General features: G+C 39.6%; 2 protein-coding genes across 2 annotated transcripts; one reads left to right on the forward strand and one right to left on the reverse strand.

Moving 5' to 3' along the window:
* The first annotated feature begins 878 nt into the window (after positions 1 to 878).
* Positions 879 to 12,028, forward strand: napsa (napsin A aspartic peptidase). The gene is made up of 9 exons (XM_041777718.1): positions 879 to 1,058; positions 2,028 to 2,181; positions 4,617 to 4,740; positions 6,615 to 6,733; positions 6,891 to 7,090; positions 7,233 to 7,355; positions 7,656 to 7,800; positions 8,399 to 8,497; positions 11,361 to 12,028. The coding sequence occupies exons 1-9, from the start codon at positions 991 to 993 to the stop codon at positions 11,520 to 11,522; spliced, it is 1,194 nt and encodes a 397-aa protein (XP_041633652.1). The 5' UTR covers positions 879 to 990; the 3' UTR covers positions 11,523 to 12,028.
* Positions 12,029 to 12,968: 940 nt separating this feature from the next.
* mief1 (mitochondrial elongation factor 1) lies at positions 12,969 to 18,669 on the reverse strand. Its single transcript, XM_041777703.1, has 5 exons — positions 18,534 to 18,669; positions 18,241 to 18,394; positions 17,946 to 18,126; positions 16,601 to 16,872; positions 12,969 to 16,464 (listed from the first exon to the last, which is right to left on the reverse strand). Exons 2-5 carry the CDS (start codon positions 18,385 to 18,387, stop codon positions 15,625 to 15,627), a joined length of 1,440 nt encoding a protein of 479 aa, XP_041633637.1. The 5' UTR covers positions 18,388 to 18,394; positions 18,534 to 18,669; the 3' UTR covers positions 12,969 to 15,624.
* Between the last annotated feature and the right edge of the window lie 462 nt (positions 18,670 to 19,131).

Here is a 19,131-nt window from a genome sequence, read left to right on the forward strand (position 1 = left end):
GTTCGAATTTTTGATGTTTTTTGTTTTTTTTTTGAATGATCATTTTCCCACCGCCAGCAGTCTAAATATTTCTTTCAGTATTTATTTATTGTTGCACTTCCTCTCCTGACCACAAATTAACATTGTGTTACACTGGGGGTAGGGTGGCGCTGTTGAGCTCCTGTCAGCTCAGATCTGGAAGCCCATGACCAGAGAGTGAGTAAGTGAGAAGATGCAAGGGTCAAGCTGGGGTCATGGCACACTGATAAGAGAAAGTTTAACAATAGTTGGGAACATGAGTACTTTTTTAATAAAACTGATTAAAGGCAGTATGTCTAATTAGTATTTGTGCCATATGGATGTTCAGTAATTTCATGCTGTGAAACACAATAAAGAAAAGTGTTATTCATTTTCAAAATTACTTTGTATGAGTTTTTATTTTGCACAGTTATGCTATAGGCATATTTAATTTCATGCACTGCAACATGAATGTTGAGTTTTGGCCCGCGACCCTCCAGCCCGATTCATTTTTGGCCCTTCACTGAGAAGAATTTGGGCACCCCTGCTCTATTTGATCAAGCATACCAAAGCTAAAACCACTCTATCTGTTAGCTTTAGCCCGTATTGTTGGGCTTTCTCTGCTGGATAAGATGAAACAATGTTGACTGTCATATGCTTTTTTTGCTCAGCTGTACTTTGAAACATTTTCACAATGTGTTATTCCGTGTCTTATCAATCATTTCACACTCACAACACAACTCGTGACCGCTCACTGACTTACAGCACCGGTTTCTAATGCAGCGTGATTGCCATCCTTCTCCACCAATCAGAACACGCCTCTGATTATTTTCCTCCAATCACAGATCCTCATAGCGGGGAATCATACCGAGTAAATCCGAAAATTACCGAAGCCCCTCTCCTTCCTCAGCTGCCTGCGTCGGTTGAACTAGTGGTCTGTGAGTGAGAATAAGGAACAAATCAGAAGTGTGTTCAATTTCAACGGTGGCAAACATGAAATGTCTGGGAATACTTTGTGTCACCGCGGCGCTGTTGGTGGCACAAACCGCCGCCATTATCAGGTAAGAACTCCTTTTAATTTCACAATTAAATGCAAACCAGCGCGTGCCAGAATAATATATAGCATCACTTCACAGCGATACATAAGTTTCATTGCTTCATTGAAAGCAGGTTAACGCTTGAAAGCGTTGGTCTGAATTAACTTCCGTGTTCTCTGGTCATAATAAACCCCACGTGTGTCTAGTTTATCTGCGCTAAATCAATTTAAGATAACCTAAGTAATTACAGGGAATGAAAACGGTTAAAAGTTCAAACCGTTGCAAATTTTGCACGGGGCGCGAGCGCTCTACAAGAATCAGGAAGCTTCCTCGCGCAAGGTGACAGGATGCTGCCAAACATTTAAGCAGGAAAGTAAAGTAATGAGCGCACCAATATGATTTTTTTTTTTTTTCAGTCGGGAACAAATTGTTCACTTTAAGACCAACAAAACGCGAATGAACAAAGAAAAGAGACGACAAAATTGTTAAATGATGAGGTTAGGGGTGTCAAAAAGCAGGAAGATAATCATTTTTTAAAGTTTTAAAACTTTTAAGACATTTTTCGGTAACGTTGCAACATGGAAGGATGCTACTTTTACCGTTTCTAGTATGAAATATTTAACCAAAACGTGTCAAGGATGCCCTTAAAATAAATTTTACTTTTAGTAAAAAAAAAAAAAAAAATAAATAAAAAGTCTTAAGACAATATACGATGTATAAATAAATTAGGGTATGAACCTTCAAAGAGTAAATGTTCTTTGGTTTCAACTTCCATTACCGTCATTTTTAAGGATCACATTCAACTTTTAATCTTGAAGGAATCTGTTATCATGGTATGCTTGATTGTATTTTAGAGTGAATTTCATCAACTTTAATAGCAGTAGGACTTAATAAATACAAGGAAATATGTGTCTTCCTTGAAGAGATTTGTTATTGTCCAAGCATGAGTTTGCATGTTTCTGTGACATTTAACTCAATAATGATTCTTTTCAGAGTCCCCCTACACAAAACCAGAAGCCTACGTCGCCTGATGAGTGACAGTGGGAAGTCTCTGGAGGAGCTTCAGGCTTTGGCGAGGAGCAACGGAGCCCTGGACAGCCTGCCCTCCCCACAAGTGCCTGTAGAGAGGCTGACTAACTTCATGGATGTATGTGTATTAATCTAAAGTTAAACTGTGATAATCATGGATTATCTTATTCAATATTAAGGGGTTTCAAAGAAGATTTACTTTGATGCTTGTAAGCAGTAAAGTGTGAAAAACACGTTACCACTTAATGCAGAAGTTTGGTGCTACTTCAGGCATTGTGGTGCTGTTTGAGCAGTAGTGCAAACAAGATAAATGGGGGAAGCACTACGTTTCCTTCATGACTTCAGTTGACAGTCATTTTGTTGCCTCTTACTCTAAATTAGTGGTTCTCAGCCGGTCAGGCATCAGGACCCATAAATCACCTCCTTATGAGAAATAGTGACCCAAATTCTGGAAAATGTTCAACCACTAAGATGTCTTTAATAAAAGAGAGGATGGTTTGGACCCTAAATGGAGCAGCGCATGATTAAACAGAGATGGGACAGAGAAAACATGTTCAAAAAAACATTATTACAGAAGGCAAGCATGCATAAATTTTACTTTACTCAGTTTTTCCCAAAACGGCATGAAAATTTGGGAATTTCTCAAGGCATTTCTTTCAGTAATCTTGGGAAAGCCAACTTTGTTATCCAGGTAAAGGAGATAAATTAGTTGAAATCTTGAGAAAATGCATAAATGTACTTGTCTTCATAGGAAAACCTAAAAACAAAAGATGGATATACAGTTCACTTAGAGAAGAGTCGAGCAACTGGCAGCCCCCCTACTCAATCAATGCAACCTACAAGTAAATTTGAAATATCAGTACATTGTAAACATAATGAAAACATTAAAAAATCTGCCACTGAAATAGAAAAAATATCCATTGTAATCATTGATTACAGTATAATTTTAGGTCTTTGCTAGAAATAAAGAGATATAATTGGCCGTTTCTGTAAAACTATTTTATTTGAATGAGTAAGTTCATTTGTTAAAAAATAGAAATGTAAGTAAAATAAACCAAAATTACCAGTTATATTCATTGCATAAGAGTATCTTGAATTGGCTTGAATTCTGTGTTTAGTTATTTAAATTATTTTTGTATTTGAGTTTAAAAATATAAATGATGGTATATTAGATTTAGATGAAAGTTCCTGGTTTTCCCCTTGTGTTAATTTAAAAATAATTATGGTTGTTAAAATAAGACTATTCTACAATTTGTATCAATTTGGCCCTCTTGCAGCGAGGAATAAGACTCTTGAGAACAAAAGTTGCCCACCCCAGACGTAGGACTTTCTTGTACATCACTGACTTTATGCTACCTTTGTTTTCCTGACCCACCAGCTGAGAACTGTTGCACTAAACTAAGTTTATTTCAAGTTCAAATGACTATTCATTGAACAAATAGTCTAATTTGTAAATCAGACATCATTATTGTTTGCACCTCCTCCATAAGCCTTCCACAAATTAAATTCAGTTTTTACGTTATTGTTGAGCCTGTGCTTTACTACTTATTTTTTTTGTCAAATGTTAATTGAAAAAATTCAAATACCTGCAAAGGACAAAATCCTCTTCAGTGTGTTTGTTACTTTTATATCTCTCTGTAAAGGAATACTGAGAGCAACGAGGAAGTGGTTGTCAAATCCCTTGTATGTATACATATCCTAGCCGATTCAATACAGGCATCTCTATCAGAAATTCCTTTGACACTGCATAGAAAATGCTGCTTTTCTTGTTTGCAGAGATGGTAGCCTACACAGCAGTAATCTATGCCTGCCAAGATCAATAGCTGTTTAAGTGTATGGCCATAGAAAACCACAAAAGCAAAATAAACACAATCTGCAATTTTGTGTAAAACATTTTAGGACTGTCATTTTCTTAAGGACTAAAATGGTAAAAATATGCACAAAATGTCTCAAGATAGTGCTGAGTCCATGCTGTGGTAGGGTATCTGCTAATGTTTAGCCTATCTTTAGATGGTCAGCTTGTTTGAAAGGTTATGAATCTTTCTGTATACTGATCCAGATCATACAAAAATAAAAATATATCTTACCAAGCCTACAGCGGATTATCTTTAATATGTATTCATATGTATAGCTCCAGACAGAAAAATGATACAGCATCAAATATTTCTCCCAACTTTCATAATCTCATTGAGGTGTTTCCTTTGCAGGAAATGGCAACTGGTTATGAAAACAAAAAAAAATGAAGTATTGTTGGATGGTGAATCATGCAATGAAAACAAGGTCCTTTTCATTATGAAGTAATGCAGATATTTTGATTAAGGAAGTGCCACGAGATTCATTCTGTGAGAAATTAATACAATGACAAAAAGTTGATTTTATTCAAACACAAACTAGCTATAGCCTTTTTAAAAATTACATTGGTATCAGTATTTACACTGTATGACCAATAATAAAGTCAAGGTATCAGGGAGGGGAAAAGTGGTCTCAGAATGTCCTGATTGTGGTAATTTCTGATGTAGTGGTGGTTTAAAGCTAATCTCTTGGTCTCCTCAGGCCCAGTACTACGGAGTGATCAGCATCGGTACCCCTCCTCAGGACTTCACTGTGCTGTTTGACACCGGCTCCTCCAACCTCTGGGTCCCCTCCATTCACTGCTCTTTTCTCGACATAGCTTGCTGTGAGTTTGCTTTTAGGGAACTGACTCTGTCTGAGGGGGTTTTTCTGTACTTACTGGAAAATATCTCTGTTACTCTTAAAAAAGTTTTCCATTTACTTTTAACTTGATGTGAACATTTTGTAAAATCACCTAACACTTTCAATCTGTTTACACTCACTTTCATAAACTGCTTAATCATGCTTCTCTTACAAAACACATAACAGAGCTATAAAAGTGAACAATCATGACTGCACATTATAATGTGAGTGAAAGTTAAAATTTACACTGGAGGAATCTGTGTGACCAATGAAAAAAAGGATGTTAAACAAAACTTTGACCTCAATTGTGTTTACAGCCTGAAAGACAAGATGTCACATGATGGGTTTCAAATTTTACAGTCAGTTCAGTTCCTCTTAATCTCAACCTAGTTTTGTTCACAGATGGGGCGGTCTGGAAACTTTTGAATTATGAGCTCAGACTTGGAGGGCAGAGACTTAAAACTGGATGATTTTTGACATTGTGTTAAGACTCAGATTTAAAGCCCTGATTATTTGCCATCATAAACTGAAAATAATTCAGTATTTTGTTGTTCAGCTTTATAAATAAGACCAAAAACAATCTTAATATCCAAAAGAGAAAAAAAAAAAAATCAACAAAGTCAGACTCCCTTTGGGTTCTGTCCTTAAGTATTAACCCTGTTCCATATTGGGATAAGAGAGACTGCCCCGCCCACTCAGGGTGTTTGCGTCTAGGGGCTAAAAAGTCTTGTGAAATGAGTACAACTGAAGGAGAGCTAATAGACTTTCCATACTCCCATCAAACCAACTTCTAATATCATCTCTTAGCATTGATCCCAGAATCTTGTTCCCTTCTTTAACAGCACTCCTCTGCTCACAGACACTCACTGGTAAAACATGATGGGAGGGCCAGGGGGGTGTGGAGGTAGGAGGGGAGTGCTGAAGGATGAATGATTTTAATATTAATTGTCCTGCAGCTAATATTCCCCTTGTCCCTATCACTTAACTCTACCTCTACATTTTGTTATTTCTCGTCAGAATGGAGAGGTAGGGTAAATGCTGAAGATGCATGGCACTTTAAATAGAGATTTTCCAAAGAGGCACTCCAAACTGAGTGCTATGGAAAATCTTCCAAAAAGCCTTGAGGCTCATCGATAAGATGAGTAGTTGACAACTGTAAAGGGGTGCAAATGGCCCACACAAGAGGGCTTACCATGGCTGAAGATGGTGTACTGGAAATGTCCAGTAATGTTTGGTGCATCTGTTTATTTGAATATTGACAACTACAGATGATGTATCAGGGTCATAAGGAGTTTTCTCAATTGTAGGTGAAGATTTCATCATTATCCCTTGTAACTGTGTTCCTAGAGGCAAGGATGCACTCCAGAATAAGGAGTAGGTGTAGGGGTAAAGATCAGAAATAGGACTGAGCCTTGGTCTAGAGCTGGTTGGGAGCCAGTGCTAAATAGAGGCAGAAGAAAAAGGTGCAAATGAGGCACCGACGTCTTGCTGGTCCAGGGGAAGGACCCGATTCACATCCAGGCCTCATGTCTGTAGCTGTGGTGTGAATTGGATACACATACCCAGGAGGTTGTCAACAGCAGAGCTTCGAATGAGACCGCAAGACCATACCAACAAGGACCACTATTGCATTGTACTAGTGTAGTTTCTTCAAGGAGGGTTAGAAAATCCAGCAGCAGCTTTTGCTGATGACCACAATCTGCCAACTCGGTGTCTGAATTTGGCATTTGTGTTGCTGGGAAAACGTAGATGCACTCTGAATTTTACAGAGAAGTAGTGACGTGACTCTTTGGCCAGCTCCAGCCCATGGCAAGACCAACAGTAATTTCTTGTTTTGTAACTCTATTCTCTCCTCAGGGCTCCACCACCGCTACAACTCAAAGAAGTCAAGCACATACGTTAAAAATGGCACTCTTTTCTCCATCCAATATGGCAGAGGCAGCTTGTCGGGCTTCATCAGCGAGGACACCGTCACCGTAAGTCCCAGCAACGTTCCCCCTCTCCCTCACACAGCCCTTTTGTCCAGCTGCATTCCTCAGACGTTGGTGGTCACGCCATTTCTATTATTTCATTTAAAAAACATGTGAATCTACATTGCCAACACTCTTTTACTTCGATCCCCTCCAATTGCAGGTTGCAGGTCTGCCTATTCCTAAACAGCAGTTTGGTGAAGCACTAAAGCAGCCTGGCATCACATTTGCAGTTGCAAGGTTCGATGGGGTCTTGGGGATGGCGTACCCTGCAATATCGGAGGCAAATGTCACCCCGGTGTTTGATACAGCCATGGCTGCTAAGCTGCTGCCCCAGAACATTTTCTCTTTCTACATAAGCAGGTTAGTTTCTGGCGGAACTCTGTTTCCAGCTGAAAACTAAAGTGTTGTAGCAGTCAGTAGTAAACTTAGAAGTGTTTTTAAAGGTGTCAAACAAGTTTGCACATTTTGGTATTTTCCTTTAGTTCTGCTTTTGTTCCCCTAGAGACCCATCTGCAGCAGTAGGAGGAGAACTGATGCTGGGTGGGACAGACCCCCAGTATTACACCGGCGACCTGCACTATGTCAATGTCACACGAAAGGCCTACTGGCAGATCAAGATGGACGGGTAAGGAAGAAGTTTTGTGGTTAGTACAAGGAAGTATGAAGCAGTGTGGTTTGGGTTGACAAACTGTCTGTGTCCTATGAATGCAACTTCTACTTTTGGTATGAGTTAATCCTTCGCTGCAGCAAATAAAATATGATCTTACAACTCAGAGGCTTGCGAAAACAGGCCATGTTTTAAAATATTTTTAGTTAAAGAAATCAGAGTTTTAAGGAACAGTATCTTGATCTGATAGCTGTGTGAATAACTTTCATAAACCCAGCATTTTTTATGCAAATTTTCCTTTTTGCACCTTACCTGCAGAGTGGAAGTTGGCAACCAGCTGACTCTCTGCAAAGCAGGCTGCCAGGCAATCGTTGACACAGGAACATCCTTGATGGTTGGACCTTCAGAGGAAATCAGAGCACTGCACAAAGCCATCGGAGCTCTGCCTCTAATAATGGGAGAGGTAAAACAAATATTGCCCTAATGTAAGCCTATATGGTCTGATAATGAGCGTCTGTCTTCATTTATCCAGTCATCTCATGACTATCTACGTCAGATATTATTCACAGAAACCCAAGATTAATCCATTAGTGAAAATGCCAGGAAAAGTTGCATAATAGAGTATCATCTGCATAACAATCAAAGTGGTTCCTAATAATGATACGTAGAGGTTGCATTAGAGGAAGACATTTTGGGAGTCCAGCAGGTGACGGGACTCCTGCAGGGTGGCAATGGATTTCACAACCAATTGTGATTGGGACTGGATGGGAATATAAGTTAACAGAAGCAGGTGGGACCTGGAATTATGAAAACAATCATCTATTCATATTAGATCTATCTGTTGGATCATACAGAAAGGTCCAGAGTTCATCATCCTCAAGGACATACATTTTTATCATAATTCTTAACTGAAATTGTTTCATCACCATGATCTGCACAGATGTAGAATTTAACTATCTGCTGGAGAAGTTTACACCAAGAATAAACCTGGTACCCTTTAGGCTTTGGGTTGATAATCCTTGTAAGTTTTTATTCTTTTCCTCCACTCTTCCTCCTCACAGTACCTCATCGAATGTAAGAAGATCCCGACTCTCCCTGTCATCTCCTTCAACATCGGAGGGAAGATGTTCAACCTGACTGGAGAGGATTATGTCATTAAGGTAAACACCCAAGTTGACAACAATGGAAAACACAAGGCATAATAGTACTGTGCGGCTTGTTCTGTAATGTCTGATCATGGGTACTGTAGTTTTACTGTGATCATTTTTAGCAACAAGTATTGATGGATAAAATGGCCCATGTCATGTCTGATTAAGATTTGCCCATTACCCATTTTAATAAGATTATATTAAGAATGTCTGGTCATGGGTTGGAGGGATTTTATGGCAGTCATGATGGAGAACTCTCAAAAATATGGTGGCTGTTTCAGCTGACAATGATTAGGCACGGGAAGCCCAAATGAAGTCACGTCTTACTGTTGTGTTGTAGTTTTTAGTGGAAAAATAGTTATAGTGAACAGTGAAAATCCAGAGCAAGATCCGTACATCAAGGTAAAGTACATCTGATAACCCATTAGCTTTTATCAGACATGTCACCATTCAGCCAATTACTAAGGTTTTAAATCGTGACTCAAAAGATAGTTGATTATTTTTATACTTCATTAGATGGCAGCTAATATTAACCAGAATTTCTTCCTTGCTAACAAGGCTGGGCTTAGACTGGAAGATGTTCTACTGCAGTCCTATGAAAGTGTAATATCGGTTTCTTGGCTTGTAATATTTTTTGCTCGGTAGCTAACATTATTACTTGCTGGAAATGACGGCCAACAAGAGCCCAGTGTCAACTGGGGCTTTTTTGTTGCATTTGTATTTTTTGCGATGGCAGTGCTGCCTCAGTTTCTGAGAACTCCTCTTTTGCTTCTCAGTAATAGCGAGATTAACAGCTGCCATCTACTTCCTTTTATATTTGTTTGTTTATTTAATTTGGATCCCCATTAGCTGTACCCTAGAGCACAGCTAGTCTCCCTGAGGTCCAGGCTAAAAACAAACATATTTACAGGCATATCATATATACATTTAACTTTACAAGAAAGCAACACAGTCTGTGCAAACCATCACATATAGGAAAGAGAATTAAAATCATAGTTCACACAAATCCAGAAACTTAAAATATCCATTGAAATTTTAGAATAATTTCTGTCAAAAATAAAACAAATGTCATCCACAGTACATTAATACAAAGGTTAGGTTAAGAAAACGACAATCACTCTATCTATGGCTAGTGTCCTACAAATATGATGTGCCAAGGTGTTGTGTAATATGACTTTTAAAAATGCATTTTTGTGTTAATTTAGTCAGTAATAGTGGTAAGGAATTCCATGCCTTCTTTGCTCTGTACTCTACTGTACGTTTTAGGAAATTGGTGTTTCCTTTTGGTAGTGAAAACTGTCGATTTGTTGCCTGTCTAGTGTTGTATCTATACGATTCTAAATTCAGTTTTAGTTTCCTGTACTGATAAACAGGTGTTTTAAATTGCAAAAGTTTCCATGTTGCCAGTAGTAATGAAGCAGTCATCTTGTCCTCCACCTTTAGCCAGCCCAGCCTTCGGTGCATGCTGTTGATATTAGTGTCATATGGACATTGTAGAGCCAGACATGCTGCCTTGTTTTGTATGAGCTGCAGTCTACTTAAATCTTTTTTTGTTGCATTTGACCATATTAATCAGCAATAATCCAGCTGTGAGAGAACAAGAGTATTCAGTACAAGTTTAGTTAACTCAGGGGTAAGAAATTTTCTGCTTCTCCTTACTACAGCCAAAGACCTTCCCATTTTACCGACAATAGATTCTATATGTTTTGACCAGGATCATTTGTTGTCTAAGGTAACACCCAAGAGTTTAATTTCCTTTACTTGCTCTATAGGTGAATTATTGATGAAGAGTTTAAGCTCTGGCTCTTGCCTCAGAGAATGATTATATCTGAAAACTATGCTTTTTGTCTTGGATGTATTCAGTATAAGCTTGTTTTCTTGAATCCATATTCCAATGGTATCTAATTCCTTGTTCCAGGTGGTGGTCAAATCAGCAGGTGTAGTTGTTGATGCATATACTGTAATATCATCTTGCCTACATTATTGATTTAGCATTTGATAGAACAAAAGGTAAATCATTTGTGTAAATAGAATAGAGCAGTGGGCCTAGGCAGCTACCTTGGGGAAGGCCACTTTCTAAGGAGACACTGTCTGAAAAACTTCCATTAAAGAAAACACTTTGTGATCTATTTGTCAGATAGCTTTCCATCCAAGTTACTGCTGATGGTCTAAATCCGTAACTTCCTTAGAAGAAGCTTGTGATTGATCACATCAAAAGCAGCTGTAAAATATAATAAGATTGCTCCACATATCTTTTTGTTGTCTAACTCTTTATACCAGTCATCTGTCATTTGCGTGAGAGCTGTGGATGTAGAGTGTCCTTTTCTATATTCTGTCTATTTTCTGAAAAGTATTCCTGTATTTGATCAGATACTGCCTTCTCCAGGATCTTAGTGCTGGTAGCAAGCTTATGGGCCGACTATTAGGACCGTTAAGTTTTATATTGACAGTATAGTCGGCTCAAAAAGTGTCCTTCGGATGCAGAGGGCTAAAAATGCTTAACTGCAAAATGTGCAAGAAAGTTTAAAAAGGTACTGTCAGTGCAAACTGACTCCATTGTCTAACAAGAGTTTATTGGTTTACAGTTCTGTAGTTAAATAGGCCCATGGCCTGGGTACCTCCAGATGTTAACTTGCATGTTTAGATTTGACTTTAGTTAGGAAAATATGGAAATGCTTTGGATTCAGACTAAAATTACAGAACTCCAAAAAACATTTCTGTGCTTAAAGAATTTTTAGTCTGAATCTTATTCACCTTTGTCTCTTTGTTTATATGAAAGCTTGTTACTAAAGCAGTCATTAATGTTTGCATGTTGTTAGACGTGAGTATTGGGAAAACACTTGCTAAAGATGATGCATTTCTTCATTTGCTTCAGGAGTCTCAGATGGGAATCTCAATCTGTCTATCAGGCTTCATGGCCATGGATATCCCACCTCCTGCTGGACCCCTGTGGATTCTGGGAGATGTATTCATCGGGAAGTACTATACTGTGTTTGACAGGAATGCTGATCGTGTGGGGTTTGCTCCTGCCAAGTAGTTTAGTAAACAACTTTTTTTCTAGCAAATTTTACATGTCAGTTTCGCTTATTTGATTTGCGTCAATCAAAACAAACTAATGGTTGTTGCATATCACCTCAATGTTGGGCTTGGCACACATATGAAATGTTCTTGGAGAGGACTGGTTTCTAACAAGCAGGTGTGGAAGCTGATTACCTGTTTAGAAAGGAGTGGTGCAGTCTTCCGCCGTCAAAGGGACTGAATCTCTCTGCTTTGACATCTTCATCACTGCCACAATAAATCAAAGCCTCTTTTTGATTTGTCTTCCTGCTGTTTGTTCTGTGCAACTTGCATTCTTTAGGGGAACCAAACTGACTTAATTTTTGTATTCAGTACATTTTGTTTCCTTTGTGATGCTCCAGTTTCATTCAGTCTAATAAAATGTGTAATAGTTAATGGACTTTTGTACACTGATAATGTCTCAGGATGTTTATTTTAACAAGTCTGTAAATTTTAATACCAAATAAAACCCAATAAATATTTAAACATCATGAAATGTTGATTTTTTTTTAATGCTATGGATTTTAGTAGAAGCATTAGCCTATTGTTAAGAAGCCTATTGTTTCTTTTAACCAACAAAGCCATGCTCTAAAACTAATTAGATGATTGAAAGTAATTGCATGGGAGGACAATGGGCATTTTCATGTTATATAATCAACAAAAACCCAAATAAATGATACTGTGTTAGACAGAGGCCCATGTTAGCTGAGAAGTTTTAGCAGCTTACATTGGCATTCAACGACTTTCCAACAATCATCATTGTGTGGGACAGGAGAATTATGTCAGCTGAGGAGCAGTCGTATGCTAATATGAGCTGTTGTACAGCAGCTAGCTATTCGTTAATAGCCAACATTATCTTGAAAAGCAATATTTATCATTTTGTGTTTGAGACAGAACAGTTCAAGCTGCTAGAACTGCCTACATTAGTATTCAACCACTTACTAGCCAACATTAGCCAGAAATAAACATGTACTTATCTTTTAGTGTAATACAAAAAAATGGTAGTAGCTTAGAAGCTGTTCAGTGCTAACATTTGCTGTAGACAACACTTAACATAGTTAGCTGGAAGTTCTTGATTTTCTTTATATCGTGTGACACAATTTTATTATCTTAGGAAGTTAGGTGTTATCTCATGCTACCTATTTAATTTGCACATATGTTTTTAACTTAAAGTATGGATTGTTGTGCATAGTGTTTCAAAAGTTACTGTCTTTTCAGAAGCTTATAAGTGGTACAATTTAAGTATTTTCCTTATTTATTTTTTGCTTGAATTTGTTTGCAGTAAAGAAATGACATTGTAACTACAGTTTGCTTTCCTTTTTGTTTCTCTGTGGAATAGCCGTTACATTTTTTTTGTTTGTTTTGAGGCTTTAGTGTTGGTGTTGGAAATTGTTAATGGAGTCTGTAATTGAAAAATCCAACATATCGGGTGCCATCTGTAACATTTATTGAAGTATACAAAGTGCTGCACTGTTCAACTCCAGAGCTGAACTAAAAAAAAAAGCTGGGCTGAGAAAATATACAGAGCATGCAACACAGCATATGGCCAATACACTCTCCATAAGGTAGAGGTAGTGATCTACTTTGGGTTTTTGATCTTCACAAATGACATTACAAAAGTTGAGTCCCCTCCTTTGAACTCAGTAGTTTGTAGCATGAAGTAGGTCTGTAACGGAAGACACTTAATATGCAGGATTAGAACCACTGATTCTTACACAAGTACATCCAGAACAAAGCACACAATGAAGCACAAGTGTTACTTTACATGTGGAATTGAGTCATTGCAAATAAATATTTGGCTCTTCTTGATTACAAATGTACAACAAATACAAAAATATTTACCTGTTTTTAAGATTATTTTCAACTGAAAGCACAATATAACTATGAACAGCCCAAATCCCTCCTTATTGTACACGATACAAACAGTGGGTTTGGGGACGAGGGGCACACTTGCTCCATATCACTGCATTCTTCTTCTTTGTTCTAAGGCTAAAAGTGAGAACAAAAAGCAACACTGTGAATATCTTGGACAGCATATTTTGGGTCGCTACTGAATTCCACTTTAAAGTCTGGCAGCTATTATTTAAGTGAGTCCAGCTACTTTCAACTACACAGCAATGATAGTGCTCTCACAACTTCCAAAGGCTTATCTAACATCAGACAGCTTGGCTATCAAAGCTGCTTTATTTAACTCAGGATCTGCATGTAAAATCCTCTTGATCCTACCCTGATCTAGGAGAGATTAGCACCTGTGATCAAATACACACAAACTGACAGGCAGTATCAGACTATTAGCATTTAGCTACCGCTCAAAGGTTGTTTGTGCAATAGCTGACCAATAACGAGTTAGAGCACTAATACAGGCCTGGCTACCTACTCTAGACCATCTGAGCCAGGTTGGCACCTATAAGATAATCAGGATTAAATGTGCACAGACACACCAGACTATAGAAGTAAGAGTGCTAATACTGAGAATGGTTCCCCAAATGCTGCTCCAATGATCCATAAAAAGCATTTTTAAACTGTGAAAATTTAGGCCAGTAGGGATGTGACAATACCTCGCAAAACAACTCAAAATTGATTTGACAATAAACACGGATTGCAATATTTTTATGCTTTTTTATACCTTTTTTCTTGGACATGACAGTGGGAAAGAATGGGGAATGGCAGGCATGAAAGGAGCCATCCCGATGGCACAGACCCAACACATGGGTTGTGTGGACTTAACCAGGCCTCCATTGCCCTGCAAATCCTTTTTTAACTAGCAGAGAGCACGATTATTTTCTGGCTTCTCTCACTGTTGTCAGTAGCCCTTATACAATCTCAGAACTCAAAAAGCTTCACTTATTTTGAAAACACAATTAGGAACAGGGATATTTTGCATTATTATTGCCAGAAAATTGAAATAAAAATCACTTTCATGAACTGACTTCAATGTCATGGCTTAAAAAAAGTCAGAAAACTGGAAAAATCATGATGCGAAAGTTGAGTGCATTGTTACATCCCTTTAACTTATGTTGTATAGAGGGAAAAGGGACTGAATAGGAATTTGATTAAAGCAAAAACCAGTAAACAAAAAGCACTTTAAATTAAAATGCAAACACCCTGATATTTCGCAAAGTAACCCGAGATAAAGGTTTCAAAAGATAAACCTGAAAGTTTAAAGCATTCCAAACCTTTGTATCGAAGCAAAAAAAATATTAAAAACTTTCTGGTCCTAACAAAAAGAAGGGGTTAAAAACTATCAGTGGATGATGCTGTTTTGCTCATGACTCAGAAATATCACATTCACATTAGTTCCTTGATGTTTATCCAACTTGGATCGGATCAGTTGAATTGTGGGAGTTTGACATATTAAGACAGAGAAAGATATTCAACACATATATTCCTGTTTGATTTCTAGCTTAGGTAGATAACACATGCACGCTGCAAACAGTCAAATCACAGCCTTATGTTTGTTTTCATACATCTCAAAGCATCCATCTGTAACTGCAGCCACTGTACTAATGAAGTTCTCACACAACAGCACAAATCGTTATTGCATATCACCAAAGAATGCCAAGGCTTCCAGGCGGATCAACAATTTATTTGGGTTGGCATACGCACAATAAACATTACATTTTAACCCTTCACAGTGGCAATGACTCATATGAAAAGACTCAACATTAAACTGCATCAGACACCTCTGTCATCTAAAACTCCTGTTAAAAAATGGCAATGTCAGATTCCAGTTTGACAGCAATGAACTAATTCTGTCCAGATGTTTAAGGCCCAACAAGTCTGACATTAACTTCATTAATACATTGGCTTCAGTCAAAGTCATACACTCCAATTTGCTTCCAATTTCATCTAAGATTTAATTATGATCACAACATGGTCATGTTAGGATTTGTTCAGATCAAAATTAAATAACTGCTATTATGTGATTTATTTTCTTGTTTGTGAGGACACATTTAGGTACGAAGGAGGAGAGAGGATGATTCCATGCAGTTGCTTTAGTTTTTCAGGGACATCTTGATAGTTCCCATGTTGACTTAACAGTAGTTGATACTTCAGTGTTGCATTATTATGTAGCCAGGTTGTCAGGGATGTTCTGGCTCTGCAGCAGCAGTTCTCAGCAGCCCTTCAGGATCTGAGAGGGCGCAGTAGAGTGTGTACCCCAGCTCGTCTACTTCCTGTTCAGTAAGCTCACAGAATAAGTTCACTTTAGGGTTGAGTGCACATGGCAGCCTCCCAGCTTCTAGGTGTCCCACTAGCGCTCGCAGCAGCTGAAGGAAGCGGTCTGCCAGCGCTTCTTGTGTCCAGTCGCCCTCTTTTTCACACAGCAACAAGATGGCATTAGTGAGCTGGCTGGCGTTAAGCCGGTTGAGGGCTGGGTTGAGCTTACACACTGCCTTCGCCACCTTTAGGCAGGCGCACCTGCAGCCTCCGTCCTCCTGGTCCAGGGCTCTGAGGCGTGCCGTCTCGGCCACACGGAAGCTCTGTCGCCACAGGTTCTCGTGGCGCTCAGCCGCAAGCCGATGTGGTTTTGCTATCAATGAGGTCCCATCTTCCATCACGAGTAACGGCAAGAAGTCCACGTACAGCTTTCGATCCTTCTCGTATTGCACCTCCAGGGTCAGTGTTTCTGAAGGGACCACAGGACGGATGATGTAGTCGAGGACGCTCCCGATTGCTGGCCAGTTGATGGAGCCAGCAACAAGTTTGTCAAAGACTTCGAGGACAGACTTTGGGGAGAGGTAACCTCCGACCATGCAGCGGTCCCAGTAGCTGCTGTTTCGAGGGAAATATTCCAAATTCTCCCTGCGGACGAGCCAGAAACCTGGAACATTCATGATGGTGTCCTCTCCTGGGATGGATGACCACAGGTTCTTCTCCAGAATAAGAGGCACCATGAGCTGGGCGTGGTCCGCTGTCACCACCTAGAAGACAAAGAAAACAGCTGTGTTAGCTTCATCTCTACAACCTCACCTCAAAGTAGATATGCAACCCTGCCAAATGACTGCTGCTGCAAATCAGCTCAAATGAACTCTGGTACAATCTATCAGTCTTTCTCACCTGCAAATCATCATACAAACTGCCACTCAGGTACATTTCTCTGAGCGGCATGTCCGGCAGTTTGGCATGAAGGAACACTCGGAGTTCAGCGCAGATGTCCAGCGCTGCCCTCCTGGCCGTCGCCTGCTCCTCAGTGGGAATGTTGACATTGTTTAGGTAAAACCCCCACAGATGTTCCTGGAGGGACAGACGCATCCGGGCCCGCAGCATGTCAGACTGAGTGGTGCCACTTCCTCCAACAGCAGCTCGACCCACAGCCCTGCGCAGGCAGTCTGAGAAAATGAGAAACAACTGAAAGTTAACAGCAGGAAAATGTTTTATTGATGCAGGTGGGCTGTGCAGTTATTACAAACCCCAAAATAAAAACTTGGGACAAGTTGCGACCAAAGCCTGGATGTACCTTTCAGTATTAATGGTGTCTTCACAGATGCGCAAGTTGGCCATGCTATGGGCGCTAATTCACCCCCAAGCCATAACATCCATTACAAAATGTTCCTCTTTTTCATGCAGTACCACCCGAGGGGGTGAAACTCACTGGCATTCAATGTTGGTTTTTCAGCTTCACCTCTTTAAGGCAGAAATTTGTCCAGATTCAATGAATATCTTTATTATATTATAAACTACAGGTTGTGAAATCACAATTCATTGCAAGTGTAAATTGAGGACGTAGTTTTTCCCATAGTTGGGAACCTGGCCTCTTTGTTGATTGCTAACAACTGAGCCTTCCTGGAGTGCTCTTTTTATACCCAATCATGGTACTAGTACCCATTACAAATCAAACTACTTACCAGTGGAATTGCCCAGGTGTTTTCTTGCCCCTGTGCCAACTTTTTTGGTGTGCCACAGGCATCAAATTCAGAATGTGTGTCTATTTCCATAAAACACAATGAAGTTTGTCAATTTGAGCATTAAATATCTCGCATTTGTGCTGTATTCAACTGAATATAGGTTGAAAAGGATTTGCAACTCCCGGTATTTTGTTATAATTTTATACAATGTCCCAACTTTTTTGAAAATGGGGGTTGTACATCTTTTTCAGATTCCCACTTTTAACACTTTAACATAGGAGGTGATGGGATAGGCACAAGAGCAAATTGGACTCGGAATTCTGAAACCAAAATACTACATAATGGGTTACTACATCTAAGAAAATGTAAAAAGAGGTTTCAAAAAGGACCATCAAACACGTGACTGACAAACTACAGCACCACTGATATCAAAGACCCACAGAAAAGAAAGCGCCAGACTCCTCGATGAAGGTTGACTGTCAACAGATAAAATCAGAGCTGGCTGAAAAAATCTGCATGAAAAAGGATGGTGTGCAAATGTATTTTACTTCCCTTACCTGGTTCAAAAGCATGGGAGGAAGTGGGCAGAGAATGCATGGACCTGCTAACTGTGGACTTCATGTTTTGATTCAGTACCCGGGGTGATGAACCCATCCAGGCTGGCTCCTCCCAGCTCCTCTTTCCTGTCTGCTCCATCTTGGTGGGGCTGGTGGGAGCGCTTATGGCACGGTCATACATCTGCACAACAAAGCATCAAGTAAGACGGAGTGGCATTCTAAAATGTAAGGATGTTTCTTCCTTTTCCCCATGTTTGGGTGTGGAAAAAGGGAAAAGTCAAAGCATCTCACTTACTCTTTTCACAGCTAATGTTGCAATGCCAAGCATGGCTGCACCTCCCACACCCAGCACAAGCTTGGCATTGGAGAGCATGAAGTCAATAGCTGTGCCGATCCCATTGTCATCTTTCTTCCCTTTACGGTCTCCATTCACCCCTGCCATCCTGCCACTGAAAAGACACCAGAGTTAGACAGGAGGGCACTAAAAATAAAAGGATGGCATTCAGAAAAATGTCCCAAGCAAAGATCACAATCATCCATAAATAATGTCTCAAAACTAAGAGTGATTTTTCTTAATCATTTACTCACCAAGGAGACTCAACTCCGGTTCACCTTTAACCCACCTCCAGATGACCCCTTTCCCCCTACATAAGCCCACCCAGTTTGCTGTTGAGGAAGAACTGGCCCCTCTTCAGTGCGTCCTCCTTATCTTCAAGTATCGTCAAAGTCTGGCAGCGGCGGAACTCCCGGGCTACGGCACGACGGTAGTAATTACGGTCGGTGTACTGAAGGTGGCGCCCGGCACGGAGGAGTGCCCGGTACAACTCCAGGACAGCACTGCGTGACCAGCCGCCCATTAGGGACCGTGCATAAAGAGGGGGGACACCCTGGCACCTGGGAAGAAGAAAGCAGAAGTTATCATGCATTGAAGAGCCAAAGGCAGGAAAATGTTCTATACTTCATAACCTTTTAATATGATGAATTTGTAAACAAAGCCATCTCTGTTATAAAAAGATCAAGCGTTGAAATGTGCCACATATTCATTAAAACTACCGATCTTTAGTAACATCTTTAATGAGCAATGACAGAGGGTGCTGCTTTAGCTGTGCGAATACACTGACAATGTTTTGGTATCATTTCCATGTCAATGCACTGATGAAATTTAGACTGCATCCAAGAGTTTGCC

Source organism: Cheilinus undulatus, linkage group 21 (genome assembly GCF_018320785.1).
Source record: "Cheilinus undulatus linkage group 21, ASM1832078v1, whole genome shotgun sequence".
NCBI classification, from domain to species: Eukaryota; Metazoa; Chordata; class Actinopteri; order Labriformes; family Labridae; genus Cheilinus; species Cheilinus undulatus.

Excerpts from the sequence above, each read along its gene's own strand:
- mief1 (XM_041777703.1), bottom strand. The coding sequence starts at position 18,387 with ATGGCAGGGGTGAATGGAGACCGTAAAGGGAAGAAAGATGACAATGGG. Across the intron at positions 16,873-17,945 it reads CTCCCATGCTTTTGAACCAG|ACTGCCTGCGCAGGGCTGTG; the intron begins GTAAGGGAAGTA and ends TCATTTTCTCAG. Across the intron at positions 16,465-16,600 it reads GTTTGTATGATGATTTGCAG|GTGGTGACAGCGGACCACGC; the intron begins GTGAGAAAGACT and ends TTTGTCTTCTAG.
- napsa (XM_041777718.1), top strand. The coding sequence starts at position 991 with ATGAAATGTCTGGGAATACTTTGTGTCACCGCGGCGCTGTTGGTGGCA. Across the intron at positions 1,059-2,027 it reads CAAACCGCCGCCATTATCAG|AGTCCCCCTACACAAAACCA; the intron begins GTAAGAACTCCT and ends GATTCTTTTCAG. Across the intron at positions 8,498-11,360 it reads GAGAGGATTATGTCATTAAG|GAGTCTCAGATGGGAATCTC; the intron begins GTAAACACCCAA and ends CATTTGCTTCAG.